The 19,562-nt window shown below is 37.3% G+C and overlaps 1 protein-coding gene across 5 annotated transcripts in view; it reads right to left on the bottom strand.

The window, feature by feature from the left end:
• The window catches only part of Satb1 (SATB homeobox 1), a 74,440-nt gene that overhangs the window by 20,143 nt on the left and 34,735 nt on the right, over positions 1–19,562 (bottom strand). For all 5 annotated transcript variants that reach the window (XM_023715744.1, XM_004631595.3, XM_023715746.1 and 2 more), the window contains 2 exons: positions 16,653–16,865; positions 8,565–8,720 (listed from right to left, as the gene is read on the bottom strand). In XM_023715744.1, the coding sequence (XP_023571512.1) occupies positions 8,565–8,720; positions 16,653–16,865 (369 nt within the window). The remainder of the gene's footprint in view (positions 1–8,564; positions 8,721–16,652; positions 16,866–19,562) is intronic.

Below are 19,562 nucleotides of genomic sequence, written 5' to 3'. Positions count from 1 at the left end.
AGAGCTATTATGCTCCCCACTGAAATAAAATCTTACCAGGAAAAAATAGAAAGCTCAGAGGAGAATACAATTTTTTTCCCCTTTTGAGTAGAAGTATAAAAATGGAACTTGATGAAGATTATGATAAAATAACATGGAAAGAAACTGGGCAACTTCTCCATTTTTCTAGACACTTAACTTCTTTTGATTGCATTTTATTTTTATTTAAGCACATCTTACATACACATACATACCCCAACCCTTACAAAAAAATAAAAAGGGCCTGAAATTTTAGTTACACCACATGTGGTTTTCATTTGTGAAAAATGAACAAGCTGTTTGTGGTTAAACTGTCTAATCGCCTGTGATCAATCTAGCGCTGCATTCAAGATTTACAGGATACATCAGCTTCTGTGCCACATTAGCTGGAAGGGTGGGGGGAGGAAAGAAGGGGAGGAGAGAGTTTATCCTGAGGAATAATATTTCCAAGGCAGCCACACTCGCACTACATCTGGTTGTGCTGGTAGCGGCAGTTAAATTGAAATATTTCACAGCGTGTGTCAGAAACATGCAGAATGGTAATTATGACAGATCTGATTAAGCCGGAGTGCCACAAGCTCCCTGGCCAGCGCCGGTTGTGCAGGTGTGACCTTGTGCGTGCCTGCGTGTGTAAATAAAATTAATTACAAGCGAGAGGGTGAAGGCTTCAGTGACATCACAAAGCGGAGAAACTCCCAAGGGGAAGACCTAATGGAATATTTTCCCTCAGTCTAATAATACAGTTCATATTGACTTGAGGTAATTAGTGGGATCATTAAAGCAGTTTTCCCGGCGTATTTGGCTGCCTGATCAGATTAGTGAAAATGTTCTTCAGAACAAGCCCTGTGTGGTCTGCCAGAGAAGAGGAAATAAAAAGCAACAAAGCGTATTTTGGAATGATAAGCAGTGCTGGACTTTTATTCTAGCACAGAATCTCGACAGATCCAACTGTCCTGTCCATTTTAATTCTTCTATCAACTTGTGTATTCTTATGATACACTCCACTATTTCTTTTCCCTTTTCCCTCTGTTAAATCAGACTGCTTTATCATTAAGTGCCAGCGCCAACTCCTCAACAAATCTCTCCTAAACAAGGCAATTTTAAATTTGGGGAAAAGAATCTGAAATGAGTGCTTTACTATTAACTGACAATATGGGACATTAGGGAGAGGCTAAGAGAACAGTAAACAAAAACCAGGGAGGAAAGAATACCACTTACAATTCACCTTCTAAACAAAGGATTCCCTCTTACATAACCTGTGAGAGAGATTTAAAAATTTATCTGCATGTGGATCTCAACATGGGCTTTAGCATAGCACCAAGTTGGGTCATACGTTCTTCCAGTTGTAGAGAACATAGGGCCCTCGTCAAGAAAAGAGCCATTTGTTTGAAAATAGCCTATTGAGCATGCTCTACCTTGCCACTGGAATATGCCAAGCGCTGTCACAGATGGCAGGCTCTGACAGTTCCCATCCGTAGCGCCGATACTCGACAGTTCAGCACAAGATCAGTGACATTCTGTCTCATTAGAACCACGCTAATTATCACAGCTAGTTTCAGGGGAAACCATGTGTTGCAATGGTCAATTTGAAGGAGTCTGCGCATCAACAAACTGGTAATAAGGATCAGACACCTTATTATATGACAGCATGCTGCCTATGATCTGATTTACAGAATCAGAGGCATGGGGCAGCCGACAAGGCCAGCAGTTCATGAAACAGTGTGTTTAAGCCCAATTCTTGAGGCGTACTGGTCAAAAAAAAGAATTGCTTAAAAAAAAAAAATACACAAAAGCAACTGGAAATGTTGAATCAAGAAATCAGAGTAGGAGTTCTATTAACATACAACAGAAGTAGATTAAGACTTAGAGGAAAGAAACAACTTCATTAATCTGATAACTATATGTCAATGACACAAACTGTGCCGAGCTTCTCTTTGCATAAGGTATTTAATGATAAAGGACAGTTATATTTCTTTTTTTTTATATTTCTACTAATCTCTAAAATACATTTATTTTTAAAAAGGTGGTCTGATGAGTTGTGTTATTTTGTTAAGAAAAGAACTGCAGTATAAAGGTATAACAAGAACTCTTGGAAAAATGAGTCCTCTCTAAAGTTACTTTTCAGATACCTAAGGGTACTCCGCATAGAAGAGAAAAAAATTCTACGTTAGATTCCTATTACTGTACTTACTATAAGTTCTTCCATCCTTCTCTTAGCACTTTCACTGATGTGAAATTTTAATAGTACAGCTTCTTTCAGAAGCTATTTTTCTATTGTCATTTTGCATAAATGCATTTTCATAGCTCATTCATTTCATTGTGCCTTTATTTTCATTTCTCATGTAAGGGGAAAAAAGGTATAGAGTTAAAATAAAACCCACCTTTCATTATCAAAAACATAAAAGAGAACTACTGAGACTTCTTAGAAATACTGTCTTTTAATTTGGTAGTTTGTTAAAGGATTTTATCAGTGCTACAGCTGTGTTCTGTTTAACTGAATAACATTAAGTTTTGAGGCAATGATGGGGTAAACTCCTCTGGTTTGTTCTCCTCCCTACTCCAGTTTCTCCAGGTCCCCGAGCCTGTCCTGAAGAACTGACTCTCAGCTGAACACAGTAGGGCTTCCAAATAGAGAGGCCCCGCCCCCATAAAACAACAGCCTTAATTCCTACTCGTTAGCCTCTGCTACACTGTAGTACAGAAGTGGCCTATGATGACAGCAGTTCTTGGGAATATGTGCCTGGTGGGTCCGTTTCTAGATACGCACACTGCAGGGCTGTCCTGCTGGAAAGTGCTCCTGCAGTACCCTGCCTTGTCCTTTCTCACAAGATGACCCTCTTTAAAGAGTTAGCCCAATATATACGCACTTATATATTACTATATATATATATATATATATATATATAATTTTAAGTCCTACCTGAAATTTTTGAGATATTTCTAAAAAATGGAGAAACCATGAAACCATGTTCAATGACTATAGACTATATTTTGTAATGGTTAGCTTTTTAAAGTGGATTACAGAAGTGGATTCAGGGCTTCCAATCTAATCAATTTTAGAGTTAAAAAGAGAAAGCTAAATAAGTAATTTGAAAGTAGCAACAAGATAGCCAAAGATCTCTTAATCCATTTGTTAAAGTTTACCCCCAAGTACCTAGGAGATAAAGCATTTCTTAGCCAAAGATCTAATAGATTAACTAAATGCTTATACAATTCTAGACCTCCTTGATAAGACCCTAGATTCCTAAAACATATGCTAATTTTCAGAACACAGAAATCTCAAAAATTATGCAGCTCTTTAAAAAAAAAAAATTACATAACATATATCATGCACTGTCAGCGTATCAGAAAGTTGCAATATTTAAAGCCATTAGTTTCAACAGTACTGCTTGGCATTCAAATAGACATATAAAAATCATTTACAGAAACCAGAAACCAGTATGGATTCCCACTGTTTAGACACGAAAGGCTTTAGCGCAGCGGTTACTCACATGGAACACCCTGAGCAATGAACGCCTTCCTCTGACGCATAAGCTCGGCACGGGAGACTCCAAAAATGTCTGCTAATCTCAACCGGGGCAGATGGCTGAGGCTAGACGCCTTCGTCCCCACACATTACCCTCTTGCCCTTTCCTCTTTCAAGAAAACCAATGAGGAAACCTGATCTGTGTCTGCCCAGGGTCTCTTCTACCCAGTTTAAAAAACAAAGGCCCAGAGGGAGGTGTGTGGAGGGACCACCTCTCTTCAGATAGTAGCTGAAGGGAACTGCATGTGCCCAACAGAAGAAAATCCTAGGACACCAGGCAAACATCTCCTGCGAGGCCGCTATGAAAGGCTGCAGCGCGGGAAAAGGACTTGCTCTAATGCTCAGGTCTGCAGGGCTCCTGGCTGTGCCTGAGTAGATCACTACCCAGGTGAGATCTGGGGCAGCAGCCTGTGTGACACACTCGTTTTGAAGGAATCAACACACGTAGCTACCACCTGTGGCTTCCATGAAATGTAATTTAACACTAACAAAATAAAAAGTGCCTTCTGTAGCATGCTAAAAGAGACAAAATACAGAGTCACAAGAGATTTCATTCCAGGATTTTGTTATAGATTCTAATTTCCAGAAGCTAAAATTATATTTTTAGGGCCGGCCAGATAGCTCACTGGACTAAAGTAGGCAGAGTGCAGCGGCAGGGGTTCAATCCCCTGTGTGCCACGCTTGCCCCACCGTCAGGGCACCCTGAGATGCACTTGAGACCAGGCGTGGTGGTGTGCGCCTGTAATCCCAGCGCTTGGGAGGCTAAAAACAGGAGAATCACTATGAGTCAGATCTATGTAGTGAGACCTTAAAGACCCTGTACTAAATACAAAAAAAAAGAAAAATTATATTCTTAGCTTTATTTCTAGCCCACTGATTGATGTAGTCTGCGTTGTATTTAAGACATTCTAATCACCATCTAGAAACTTCCAAACCTACAGGACAGAATTAAGTGGCTTTTTTTTTTTTAAACTTCCAAACTCAAAGAATACTGAAATATTATTTCTCCCTACTCTTCTAAATTATTCTCTCTCAATCACCCTGAATTTCAAAGACAGAAGTGTATAAAACGTAGATGGAAGAAAGAAAAAGGTTTTAAATTACTCGGTCTCATCTACTAGTACTGTTTTTGCAAAGACAGGATTTTCATTATTTTAGTGCTGAAAACCATACCTGTCAATCCAGCCAAAGCTGCAGTGGCTGGAGTCCTGTAACTCCAGACATTACAAAAGACTGTGCTGAAAGTATTTTCAGTTAAATAAAATCTTCACAACCAGTCGTGAAATACCCTGGTTAATAAAGCACGAGAGAAAAAGCATTTTCTAAGCACAGGGGGTGGTGCCAGGGGGTGGTGAAAGCCCTCTACTCACTGTGCTGCTGCATCTGCAGACTCCACCCCTGCAAACATGAACACCAATGTCACAATCCGGTGTACAAGGCCAGGCCTACGGCGCTGCTAATGTCCCTTTGCTGGACACACACCTTACGTCTCAGAGCTCTCAAGGGGTTTGCTGTGGAGTAAAATTAGATTCTAACATCTGCCACTATTAAGGAAAAAATTCCATTTCCGTCTCCCATATGAAAATACTATAACCAATGAACAGTAACTGAACCTTGATACCATAATGGTTATTACCCAAATCAACTATTTTTTTAAACAGTAAAATTAGCAAATTCTGCTCTCATAATTATTTGAATGTTATCAGACTAAATGTTTGATAAAATTCCAGTATGATTCACTTGGAAAAACTGCTGCTTATTTGAATACCCAGAATATAAAGTGTATTCATTTGTAGCTATTCACATTATGTTTAAAGCACATCATCTATTTAAAGTTTGCATTAGCCTGCTTTCCCAACCAAGCAAAAAAGTAGCCTACCTTCAGTTTTCAGTTGCATATTTTATTCAGACGGTTCTATTAGAGGTAAAAACAATCTCATTTCCATTCTTCATCGAAGAGAATGTAATACATGTGAAATGGTGGAATCTACACAAGTTAGCTTCTTTTACTGAAAATATTTTGTGCATTAATCATTGCGGAGCACCTTAACTTTTTAAATGAAAGGTATCAGAAATACATGATGAATAAGTCTCTTATATCTATGGAGGACTGAACTTATGGAGCACGTTATGACATACAATCCTGCATAGTGTTATAAAATTTAAAAGTGCTTCAGTATATATTACAGCACATGACTTCCTCTTATGTTAAAAGAATCTTGGGCTCAACATGTTTAAACAATTTCTTGATACTGTGGGTGCCAGAGACACAGCTGGTCACCTTCAGCCCTTCCACCATATACATTCACTTCTATCAGCCAGGAAAACGCCAGGATTCCATGAGCCCCATGTCAGTATGAACCTCCGTCCAATGAACAAGTCAATGAAGAAAAGAAAGCCCTTGCTTGTTCTTCCGTCAACTACCCCAATATCCTCAAATTCCTCTTCCCTGCAGCTGGTGTAACTTTGCACTGGTGCTGCCTTGAAGCCAAGAGATTACTAACATATTTTGAGGGACGCAATTTAGAGTTGGCACTATTAGCTGAGTGACACTCATGTGTAAACTGAGGAAATTTGCACACAGCATCTTGGGACATAGATAACTATTTTAGAAATTACCAAGTTTGACTATGAGAAATTAAATGAGAAAGGTCAGTATGACTTGAAGATTCTATTTTGGGGGGTATTTGTTAGCTTTTGTTCCCCCCACAAGATAGCACAGTGGAATATAATGTAAGTAAATGGCCACCTTTCCTTCCTAATTTTCTGTTGGTAATGTACATGGTTTTTACCCATCTTATTTGAAGTAATCATCAATCTTTGTTCTTACTTTCCTAACCTTACTATTTAAACTGAACAACTACAAGAAAACTATAAAAATGCTCTTCTAGGGAGTTAGAATACATCAGAAATCAGGAATGAAGGACCATTGAAAAGAATGAAAGCAGTCTGCAGAACTCCACAGCCTGTAGTTAGCCTCCGGGATTTTCACTCAACCAGTAATTAAAACTTGGGGTCTTGGGGAAAACACACCATCATGTGATACCAACTGCCCATCAACACTGCTGAAATGGGGACTTTGGAGCACTGTGAATCACAAGGCACAAATGGCAAAAAAACCTCCCAGGACACCATACACAGTACCATATCAGACAAACTGCTAATGCTTTCTGAACAGTTACTCAATCAGCCTCAGAGAGAGAAAAGCAGGGTATCCTTTAAAAGAATCAGACTGAAGGTAGTAAAGGGACTGTTAGTCATAGGACACTGTGATCAAAAAGCAAACTGGAGGAAGGGCGGGTGGATGAAATGACAGTGACAGGTAACTGATGCTACTTACTGAAAAGCCTCACTATTAATTTTTGTTTATTTTGTTTTTAAGGCTGACCCGATTATAGTAACACATGTCTAGTTTTCCCGTTTTGGAGATTTGGGGAAAGTGCTCAGCTCTTGTAGGAATGCACACTGTTATTCCTGTTAATTAGACAGGTCAGAAAAAAAGATGTAAGATCAGAAAGAAAGGCAAAATAATATATATTTAAATAAGAGATCCTCATCATAATTAGACTAAATAGTCAAAACAAGAATGTGCAGGGTGGGTGGGTAAAGTGAGAACAGGACATTTCTCCTTAATGCATAGTCTTGGCATGTAAATGAAGACATCTGAAGAAGCACACAGGTTTGAAGCGGCTCTAACATTCTATCATAATTAGAAACATTTCAAGAGCCCTGTAATTTCCAATCAAAATTACAGTAATTTCCGATATACAAGCCATGATTCATGACAGAATTTTACATTCCATGAGAGATTACGGTGGCCCGATGTATGGCACGCTGAGTACAGCACTAACATAAACAATTCAGTTTAATGTTTAAACAGCACTTGATGTTTAGAATCTCACAATAAAAGAAACATATTATTGTAGAAATTATCACTTTGACAGTGATTGAAGGGTAGGCAGGCATGTGGCCTATAAAGCTATAATTTTTACAGTCCACAGCTTGAGTTTAATCATTTTTATATAACATTTCCAAGATATCCCTTAAGTACTTCATCCAGCCTATAACTTAAACAAGAACATTTTTCTGAAGTAAAACTCCCATTAAGCACGACCATTAAGTTTGATCAAGTACAATTTTTAAAAAGCTACAAAGGTTAGTGTTATAAATACACTGTGTCATAAATACTCCCAGAATTATATATTTTATCACAGACTGACAACAGCCAGGATGTTAGGCAAAAGAGGGCCCATTAATAATAATGAAAATATACTTGTGTACAATTTCAAGTTGTTCAAATCTCACCTGGAGCCCTTGATTGCCTCTAAATCTCACCTTGGTAGTGTTATCAAATCCTTTGCAGGGGAAGAAAACTTAGTATTCTTCTGATCCTTTAAAAAGTATTCTTGAAGAAGGGTTTATAGGCAGCTAGAAGTTTGTTCTTACAGATGATTCTACTTTTAATGAATAAAAATTATCAGCATGTGACAGTTAAACCGACAGAGGCCGCAGTAAGCATCCTTTGCTTTTATCTTGTTTCGCAGAGATCTGCAACTTGCCCGACTCAAGTCTACTCAGTAATTCAACTGAGCTGTACAAAGTTCCTAGTGCTAATTCAATTTATGCATCTTATTTATGTCTATGTAAAAGCTATCACTAATATATAAAGGTGTGTGAAGTTTGTTGCAATAGGTTCGAACAGAAGAAACTGTATGTCCTATTTTACAATGAAAATTATGATCCACCTAACAATGAAACAAAAGTAACTTTTTCTATGAAACTTTCTCTGCATTGTTACTCTTCTGAAAGCAGCTGTTCACTGACTGACAGATAAATCCCTAATTTGGAAGTGGCCGTTGAAAGGAAACAAAAGCAACTATTTCATCTGAGAAGTTACACATAATCCCAGGGATTACGACCTCTCAGTAATCCCGGTCCATGTCCAAATCGATACCTCTGTTAATGAAAACTCCATAGGCATCGAAGATAAATACTTGCAATGCCACACAGAGGCTCTTACCTGGCTTTTGGTTGCTGCAACCTTTGCAAACAGTGCTTGGGACACTTTAGCACGCTTCATTTCCTGCTGAATCTCATCATAAATGGAAGCATTAATGTTCATGGTATTGTTCTCTGGTTTCCCATTCCTCTCAGAGGCAATTGTAGCTGTTTTCACCTACAAAACAGTTTTGAATATGGCTGTCATTTTTCATTGGCCAAATTGTTTTGAAGCTTCTCAGGCTCAGCATCCAAACTAGACACTGTTGCTCCTTTTATGATCAAGGTGATCAACAGTACAGTCATTCAACATTACTTATTGCCCTGAGATCAGATTGGTTAAGTTAAGGAAGTCACATTGTCACAGATGATTGCATCTGTAATGTGACAGCAACTGCCAGCTGACAACCAGGAATTATAATGCCATAAAGTAAGTTTTCTGGAAAACAGAATAGTTTCAAAGACTTGAAAACCCTAAACTAATTGTCTCCCAATTACCTTCCATTGCAATCCTAACAACGGAAATTCACAATTAAAATCATAACGCACGATGCCATATCTTCACTGGGTGCCCGGTGCCTAATAGACAATTGCATCACTAATAGCTATTATATACTATGGCCTTTTTAATTTTAGACTCTTTTATGCCTTTTCCTCTTATGCTTCATTTTAAAAATCTTCCATAACAAAGCCATTTGCAGAACTGCATATTTAAATCTTCTATCCATCCATGAAACAGGTAGACTGCCTTGCTTAATTATCATAAAGGCTGGTTGCATTTTACACGTGCATGTCCAAGCTGTTCTGTATAATTATTTCATCTTTTCCTGGCACTCTTGTATACAACTATTTCCTTTTGACTTGTGGAACCAGACAATAAGAAAATGTTTCACAACATTTAATAGAACATTATTATAACAAACTGTATCATCATATAATCCTGAGTGCAAGATTAGTACTGATGCCCTGCACAGTAATGAAAAACAGTTATCGGCAGAAAAATGCCACAAAATTTTAGGGAGAAAATGAAACCATATCAAAATTTGATATCACTAGTATTTTTTAACTCCAACTTTAATTTTTATGATGCACTTATATAAACTAGCCTTGAATACACATGTGAACTATGTAGATCATCTTTTTAACTGAGAAATTCGTAAAAGTGGAAGTAAAGGATTACTACAGATTCAGGGCTATACTTTTCCCCATAAATTCACTGAGGACCTCACTTCTTGGTGTCATTTATGTTTCTGTATTCTAGAGCCTTTCTGATTATTAAAAATTCTAACAAACTATGTACAACAGAAAACTAGGTGCATTTTAGGATAAAAGGATGCTTTTTCGGCACTAACACATCTCTAATCAAACTGTAAGTTTTTGTAGTTTTATTTCACTCTGTCCTCAAAACATCTGTCTAGAAAATAATACAGATGTTATCTCAGAAAATTCAGTACTCAAGAATAAATGTGAACCTCCTTTGTAATGAATGTACTTTCTGAATTTTTCTAATTTCTAGTCCAGAAAACATTGTGCCTCTTGTCCATCCTGAAGCGTATTCCACCCTGACATCACCCCCTAAGGGAAAGGACAGGGCAGTGTGGTGGTTGGACCGCAGTCCTGAAGACCACATGGCAGGTAATAGTGCCTCACTGGCTCCCTTACACTATCACCTGGAGGTGGACTGCAAGAGGCTAGGTCACATTTCCAGAGCTCTTTTCCAGCTCTGGGAGTCTAGGAAGCAAGGGCACTGGGTATTAATGACAAGGCCACTGAGAAGTGGGCTTTGGAGCAATAATCTGCTAAATACCACTTTAGGAGCTAGAAGAGTTAACCCTATTACCATAAATTGCCTACAAGGTTGCTTTGGGGAGATCTGAAATGTTGTTCTGGGGTGGTCTTGCTTTGCAGCAGAGGGATAGATCTGACCACCCCACAGGGCACCTTTCAATACCTATTTTTCTCACTGCTTAAATGAAAGAAAAAAGGGCATTTCAATTGCTTTGAAAATCCAATGTCATGTTAATTGAGGAATAAAGTCCAGAGCCTTGGAAGAAACAGTTTCCTAGTAGCAATCTACTTAGTGACAGTTAAGAACAGATTTGGAAAATTGGTCTCTTTTTATGCAATTTTCATTCTTCTGTGAAAATTACATTGGAAAATTTATCATTGAGGTGGGCTACAATCATCTGTTTCAACTCTGGGATTCTGTTTCTAAAAATTTCTTTTTTAATAAAGGAAATACAACTTGAACCAACAAGCAAGAATTCTAGACAAACAAAAAACAAATATTCATTTCTTAGGGGCCAACACAAACCAAAGTGTAAAACAAATATGCACGAAACATTAGGAAGAAAAAGAGGAAGAGGAAGAGGAAGGAGGAAGGGAGGACAAAAACTTTAAAAAACGTTGTTAGAAAGTTTCTGTCTGAATTACTCATTTAGAAAATACTTAGAAAAGCTCCTCTTTATCATCTTCTGGGCCCAGATACGCATCTTATCGTAGATAAGCTATTAGATTTCTGGAATCACATTTCCCCCCTCTAACCTTAAGCTATTGCTTAAGGGTAACTGACTCGGACAGCTTTTCAAACTATGACAGCCGAGTTTTTCCCCAGGTAAAAATGGAAACAAAAATCTTTGTATCTCACTCTACTAAGTACTATTTTAGCTTAGTACCAGGAAAAAAAGAAAAAGAAAAAAAAACCTTTAATCCGGGTTTAGCTTTTAATATTATATCACACATTAAAATTCATAAAGTAGTTCGTTCCAGGCAAAACAAACTACTCTTCAGCTCTTCTCCGTAAATAGCACAGGAGGTAGGTAAAATAAAGGCAGCTGCCTTCTGAATAGCTTTTATCAAGGTGAGGTGCACTACTCCATTATTACCACGGCGCCAGGGAAGTCGTTAGGATTGGGAGCTTCTGCGATCCACCCTCTCCTAGGCGGACGAGTGCAGCACTACGGTCTGCTTTTCATTTCACTGAAATTGTGCAGCAGAACACACATTTCCCATAAAAACTGTATTTTTCTGATTCTTCATAGATTGCTAAATTCATCAAATCATATTTTCAGGTTATACAAAACAAACTCTCCTTTGGTCCTGAATGGTGGGAACTGGGCTCGTCTCATGCAGAAGAACCGCTTGCCTGCAAGCACACAGCTCTCACATACACAAAATTAAATTCTTATATACTTTTAATAATTATAATAATAAAGGCTGACATATATTAGTTGGTTATTATGTGTTGGGCATTTTGTAAATGTATATTAACTTCTTAACTTACATAACAGCTCACAGTAGCATGATTTTCAAATTGAAAAAAGAATTGTAACAAAGAGGTTAAGTAATTTCTTCATGGCTCAAGGTTAAAATTATAGGTTTGTCTGATGCTCATTCTTAGAGATTACAGAGTTGCATGGAGTTCACCTTGCTATAAAGGCCTTTTCAAAACAAAATGAAGACACACTGACCTCCTTTGTGGAAGTTCCTTGCTAAATCTAGTTCACAGTTATAACTGATACTACAAATCTAACAAATTTATTTTCCCAAGCATGGAAACCATAAGCTCTCTTTGTTTTGTTGTTGAGACAGGCTCTATGTCATTTGGGCTGGTCTTGAACCCATTATACAGGCCAAACTAACTTGCAGTAATCTCTTGCCTTAGCCTCTGGAATGCTGGGATCACAGGTACGCATCACCCAGCAGGGCTGCAGCTTTCTCAGTCCTGTTGTTTAAGAAACACGGGACTCTTGTGTTAAATTTTCATATATTTAACCCTATCTTTAATACCATGGCTTGATCCTCCTAAACATTTCTTTATTGCACTGGAACAACATTATCTTCCAAATCTAGACTTTAAAGGTCTTTTAGCTTTTAAGAGATGACGAAGTGTTTTACTAATACGATCTTAACGTTTTCCACAACAAACATTTCATCAAGGGTTAAGTTCATGCTTGTAACTACAGCTGAAATCAAATGAGCCTCCAGCATATTATACAGGGATTTCATCAAGGGTTACCAGATTAAATATGTGTTTTTATATGAATTCTGAACATTTGCTAAGCATTGTTATAACACATCAAACCTTGCTTCAGAAGCAACTAAGGAATCATGTAGCAATGTAAAACAAAAAAAAATTATAATTCATGTAAAAGTTATAACTTGATAATTATATGCTTTCAAACAGTCTTTATGGAAACTGGAATTACAAAATTAATTTAACTCCCAAAGACACTTGTATAAAAATACACAAAAACCAGAATAAGCACAGACTTGAAGTAGAAATGCTCAATTCAAAATTGACCTGTGCTATGGGACAATTCCTCAGAAGAGATAAATCACTAATTATTATTAATAAAATTCTTCTGGTAAACTCATAAGGCAAATGTGTAAAGCATGGCAAGAAAAACAACTTGTAGGACCTGGAAGTCTGAAGGGACTGGGTTTTCCTAGGTATTTTCATTTATCACAGTTTGGAAGCGTATTTTCCATACATCAGAAACACTCCACTGCTCAATGCTTTCTATGGAGCTCACTTGCCCAGCGTTCATTTATTCCACCAGATCAATGTTCTCCCATATGTTCCTTCTTCTTATCTAACAATACAACTTCCTATTCTGTATGACAAGCAGAAAAAATCCCCAGGCTTCATTTCCCTCTTTCAAAAATAAACTATTTATATTTTGATGAGGAGGTAAAAGACAGAACCACAGACTTACAAGGGATTTGACCACTTGAATTCAACCTTTCACTATAATTTCTCATTTTTCTCTTACCAAAAGGTTGGTGTGAGGATTCAATGAATTAATATACATTAAGGTGCTTAGAGAACTGTGAATCACTTGCAAGTGAGGACATTCTTATTTCTTGAATTAGAACAAGTTGTGAAAATACACTTTTAGCAAATAGAGGCTGTTATGCACAGGAGGGTCCAAACATCTATTTGCTGAGGCTGGTCTGAGTCTCCCCAGGTGAGGTATCTCTAAGAACTCTACCTGAAATGCCCGTAGACAGGAAAATCTTGCAGACTAAAGTCCCTAAGGAATTCAAGTGCCTCAACAGTTGAGCTGCTTGGTTTAATATATTCCAAGCACATTCTAATTTCATTTTATGTATGACCTGCATCCTTTAAGGAGCTGAAAGAGAATCTAGTCTCTCAGGAGTGAAGGTGGGGTAGGTTTTTCATGAGCCACTTAATTGTAGTTCTGCAACCTGTAATTCTCTAGAAAGAAATCAGGGTTTAAATTCAATTCAAGCCCAAAAGTTGGCTCAAAGTAAGTTTCAAATCTCTTCATTTTGGGGAAATAAAATACACACTGATTTCACACAGTCCTTCTTGGGAAAACAAAATTAAAGGAGACCAAAATTTGTAGCATTCTTTTGTATCTGTGATTGCCTCAATTTCCCCCCTCCCTTTTCAGCCATTTATAATAAGCTTATTAAAACCTGTTAAGTATTGCATTAGCTCCAGTTTAAGAGTTCAACTTCAGCTGCTGCAAAACATTACGAATTCAACTGTGCTATGGGATGTTTATTCCACATCTGAAGTACTCATTTTGTAATAATACCTCTAATATAACAAGAATGTCTATGGATATATTTTTCTGTCTTTTTGAAACAGGGTTTCACTATGCAGTTCAAGATGGTCTTGAACTCATTTTGTAGCCCACCCTGGCCTCAGACTTACAGCAATATTCCTGTCTCACCCTCCCAAATACTGGGATCATAGGCATGTGCCACCACACCTGGCCAAGAATTTCTTAAAATTTAACAAACAGTTTGGTACTGAGCTTTACTGTAATCCTGAGTAATGATATTCTTTGGGAGGCAAGTAAGATACCTTAAAGATGTATATTATAGCCATAAAATAAAATTACATGAATCAGTCAATCATTTCAGAATTTGGTTAAATGGCCAATAATACTTCATTAAGAGAAGCATTTCCTTTGAAAGGTCACTCAACATTTACAGTATTTCCACAACATATTCATTGCTGGCTCAGTACTGTAAGCTATGGGCTCAGTCTTGAGCCTTCATTTTTTGACAATACAAGGGATGGAAAGCAGAGCCTTCTGCATGCTAAACAAATGCTCTACCATAGAGCTACAGCCTCAGTGTATCTGTCTTGAGAAGAAATACTCTGTACAATTAAGGGTGCTTTAACCAGGTAATCAATAACCCAGGCCAAAGGCACATATTTTCTACCACCACTTACCACAGCAAAACAAAACAAAACAAAACAAAACAAAAAAACCACCTTCATATATATATATATATACACAAGAAAGCACAGTATCATCTTCAAAGAGTACATAAAAACAAGTAGCATTTAATAAGAATTAGTGTCATTTTGTCTAAAGAATAAAGATAGCATAATCACATTTGGGAAACACAATCCTAGAAAAATATGAAAACAAAAGCTGTATAAGAAATCATCAGGTCAGATATTTGGGCAGATTTTAAAAAGGGGGTGTTCAGCGCTGAAAATTATATTGGTCTCTAGAAAGCTATTCTTTCATTAGCATTGCAGATAAGCGACAAGCAAAATAGCTCTGCCCAGAGGCCAGTGAGTGGTGACTACAGAGCAGTGTTAACTAATTATGGTACGCACATTAACTCTAGACGTGCTAAGCAAGTGTTAACCAGGGCCGAGGAAGGTCTTATTTAATCATTTTGACAAAAGGCATATGTGTATGTATCCATGTATGTTTATACAGAGAGAATTCTTCTTTCTGTATTTTAGAAAGTATTTCATAGAAGGGTTTACTACAGATGAAACTCAGTGTGCACAGGTAGGGAGGTGGTTTCATAGATATATGTAGATAGATACAGACATATAGATATATGTAGTTGCCATTTTTCTCCCTCTCTCCTGCAGAAACAGGACTTCTTGTTCACCATTTCAGCCATGATTTCCTTTCACTCTGCTCTGATTGACAGCAAGACTAGATAAAGACTAGAGAGAGCCTCAACAAGTGGCTGAATATTTTGGCTATTTCTCACTTATGGAGTGTTTGTAGGAGTTTCATCTTTGCTGCTGAATAGGCTTTTGCAGATTTCTATACTTAGAAATATATGCCTTTTTATGATGGAAAAAATAAAGCTTCACAAAATTTCAGTATGACAGTATTTTATATGAATACCTGACTTGGGGTTTCATATTGTTTTTATTCATTTTAGTTGACCTTACTTTTGAGGGTTGTGAAAGCCACAAATTAACCATGGAACAAAATGACCTGCTTGTGGACTTTGAGCATTGCCCCCCACCAATTTTTATCTATGAGTTTATATTAATGTATTGAATTCTTATAATAATTCTAAGGCTACTACTAAACTTGATGTTTTAAATAATACAATAGAAAACATGAGCAAAGGACAAATGAGGAAAAGGACAGAGATGGAAGGAAGAGCGAGAGGGAGGGGAAGGGGGCATCAAAGGAATTAAGATGTGCTGTGGCCACGTACCCACTCCCCACAACGGATGCCATCATTATGTAGGTAAACATGTACAAATAAAAATAAAAATTAAAGAACAACAACACAGAAGTTCAGCCACAAAATTCCCTGGAGGGCAACATTTTTCCTTCCTTACAGGTAACCAAAAACTTAGAAAATGTGCCCATTTCTAGGAAGACAGACTGAATTCCTTAGCCCCACTTAAAGCCGCCTTCATGGGCTGTATAAAATTTCAGAATGAAAGACTACAAACGAGATGATGCGTAACTGTACCAGCTGCAGTTCACACTGTAAACGGTAAATACAAATGGACTTGTTTTTATTTATTTACTATTCAAATGGCAGTTCTAAAACTAGTAGGATAAAACCGACTTTATTCTTTTTTTTGTATTGAGTTTTAGTTTTTATCTTAAAGACTCTTTTCATCCCTTAAAAAAAACCCCAAAGAATGGAGCAATATAAAGCAATTTTTTTCTGCTTTCTAATGAGTAGCATATTGTTTTTGTATCAGAATTAGCGATTTGGGATGAAATTTTCCTCAAGCAACTCTATATGAGTTTTTTAAAAACCTGCATCTGTCAAGGTTCTTTCTTTTGTTTTTTAAATTTTTTTAAAAGAAAGGTACAAGAAGGTCAAGGAGAAGAGGAGACGGCACCTGTGGCGGGCGGCTGGGCGGTGTGCTTATCAGCGGAGCGGGACCCATGGCCGAGGCGGCGTTCAAGCTCCTTTCCCTTTCATCCTGGTATATTCGGTCTCTTTCAGCTTCTGGTAACTGCAAGAAATTCTGCATAGCCCGAAGGTTTACCAGCAAAGACTGGGATGCAGTCTTGGGGTCCTCTTCCTTCCGGAGGATTTCGGAAAGCAAGCCCTGCAGAAGTAAAGGTACAGGGTGAGCTTGCTCGTGGGCGGAGGCCAGCCAGAGGTGATCCTCTCCCCTCTTCTACTGTTTAGAAAGTGAACAGTCAGAGACATTCATTCTGCGTAGGAAAATAATAGTTACAAGTGAAGTGCGGAAGAAGAGAGCCTTCACTATATTCTTAATTTTATTAAGCATCTGCTTTACATGTAACATAAACTGAAACTGCCTAAATGGTTTCCTTTGTCTGAGTAGCTTAGCTGCCGTAAAATCTTTCAGAGCTGAGAGAAGTTAAGAAAAAAATGAAATCTGCAGAATACAACAGCATTGGACTGTATAGTTCTCAACGTGCCTAGACAAAGACAGTGGAATGCCAGCAGTTTAATATGTAGATGTAAAGTCATGTCTAAAGCAGTAAGGACAGCTTTTAAAGAAAATGGCAGAAAAATGAACTGTAACATGTCAGGGGAAAAAAATGAGTATTACTATTTCATCACCTAAGAATTGTGCCAAATTTTCACAGGCAATGTTTTAAGTTACTCCTTAATCTTCAAATTATCAAAGTAAATGACACCAGGTGGTCCCTGCAATTTGCCATTTTAAGGAAGCACTGACTATCCAGAAAAACTCTACATACAACCTTGATAGACTATACCACTCAGTAACAAGTTAAAATTCTGAACTTTGATCAAATTTGAAATATATAATGACTTTTACATTGAAAAACACAATATAATATTTCCTGGAATAAGTATTATCAAATTCAGTAATTACCAAATTTCTTAAGAAATAAAAAGCATTATTAGGAACAGAATAAATTTACACGACTAGAAACTCCCTGAAGGTACCGTTCTTACCCTAAATTACAGGACAGTATTGTTGAACTAACTTTTTAACTTCTGGAAGAACATTTTGAAACTAAGTTTTACTTCAAGTATGTTTAAACAATAATATGAAACAAAAATACTCAAAATTTTTTTCTGATAACTGTGTAAGGGCCGAGCAGCCTGCGACTTTTTATCTTGTACATGAAATAATGTTTGAAATGTTAAGATGCACGTGCTTTCTTTACTTAGCCAGAGTATCTGCTTCTCACACTATACCTCAGAGTAAAATCTCATCAACATTCATGTATAATTTGCAAATTCACTTTCCAATATCCCTCCAGAGTGAAGGATGGTAAGATGTCAAAACAATGGACAAACACAAATTTGCATTAGTGTCGGATGCCTCATGATAATGCACCACGCCACTGAAATGTAACCGTTGGGTGCAGACAGTGTCAAAGCAACACCCACTTTCTAAACGACTTAAAGCTGGCATTAAAGAGCTCCCAACAGTCTCTCCAGGCTTCAATGAATCAATCTTAAAGGAACCATTCACTTGATCTACTCATTGACAGCTGGAAACTGGACCTGAACTTCTAGTTTCACCCTAAGAAATATAACTGAAAATGAGGGGTACGTGGGCTTTTGTGGGCTTTTATTCGTGCTGCCCACAAGTGATGCTGCAACTTTGTCTACACAGAAACAACTCTGGTTGGTTTAACTAAAATTTAGTCAAAGAGGCAGTGAATCATCCAGCTATTTAATTTGCACAATGCCAACAAATTGGATTTCTGACATGTCATACTGAAACCAAAACACATTAGACAGACACACGCGCACACACCCCCACACACAAATCTGAAGGAAAAATCTGAAGATAGGTGTAACAGAAGAGCCATTTCTCCCTACCCATCCCCACCAAATACAGGAACTATGTATTTTAAATGTCACTGATATATATCAACTATACCAAAAACATTTAGTATACATAAATATGCTACAAATTCCTTGAATATAAAATTCAGTTGTGTTATCTCAGCACAATGCCTACCATGTATTTGATAAATATTTACTCAACTGATTATACAGATCACAAAAAGAAATTCAAGTTCAATCTCCAAAATAAAAGGTTCCACCAAAATAAAGAAAAAAAAATTCAAATAGATGATAAAAATGTGAAAAAAAAATCAATGGGTGAATTCTAATGGTAATTACTCTTACTCAGGGTGGCCCTTCATTGGAAAGTTGTATTGTACTCTGAGATATTATCTACACAGCTGTTCAGTTAAAAAAAAAAAAAAAAAAGGTTAGGGCAAAAGATATTCTATTGCTATTTATGAGTAATAGCTGAACATAGACATTTAAAAATCTTACACAGCAAAGTAATATGTATTTCTACCAAAAATGTCTACTGAAGCAGCAGAGGGCTACAGAGGAAAAATGAAACACAGGAAAAAATACATGATAACTGTCTCCGGTGTCTTGCTAATGTGAACCTAAGACATCTTGCTATGGTTTAGGTAGAAAAAATGTGTCACTTGGGAAAGAAATTAGAAACTTCTTTACCCTCTGCTCATATTATGAAGTTGATGTGTCTTCCCATTTAAGGATTTAAGTGTTACAGGGGCAAAACATTTTATTTCCACTTAAATTAATTATTCTACTGGAACAGGAACAGTTTTTCTGTCTGGAATAGGCTGATAGCCTGACACTATGTTTTAAACCTACCAACACTCAACAAGCTCTAAAACTGCCAGTGTAGACTTATCTCTGTTTAGAAATCCTTTTTTTTTTTTTTTTTTTGGCGGAACTGGGGAGCTTTCAATGAGGGGAGTGCTCGCTGGTGGAAATGCTTAAAAATATTGTTAGAAAACGTTTAGAT

This window comes from Octodon degus, unplaced genomic scaffold, assembly GCF_000260255.1.
Source record: "Octodon degus isolate 3935 unplaced genomic scaffold, OctDeg1.0 scaffold00043, whole genome shotgun sequence".
In the NCBI taxonomy this organism is placed as follows: Eukaryota; Metazoa; Chordata; class Mammalia; order Rodentia; family Octodontidae; genus Octodon; species Octodon degus.
This window is presented reverse-complemented; position numbering and strand designations above follow the sequence as displayed.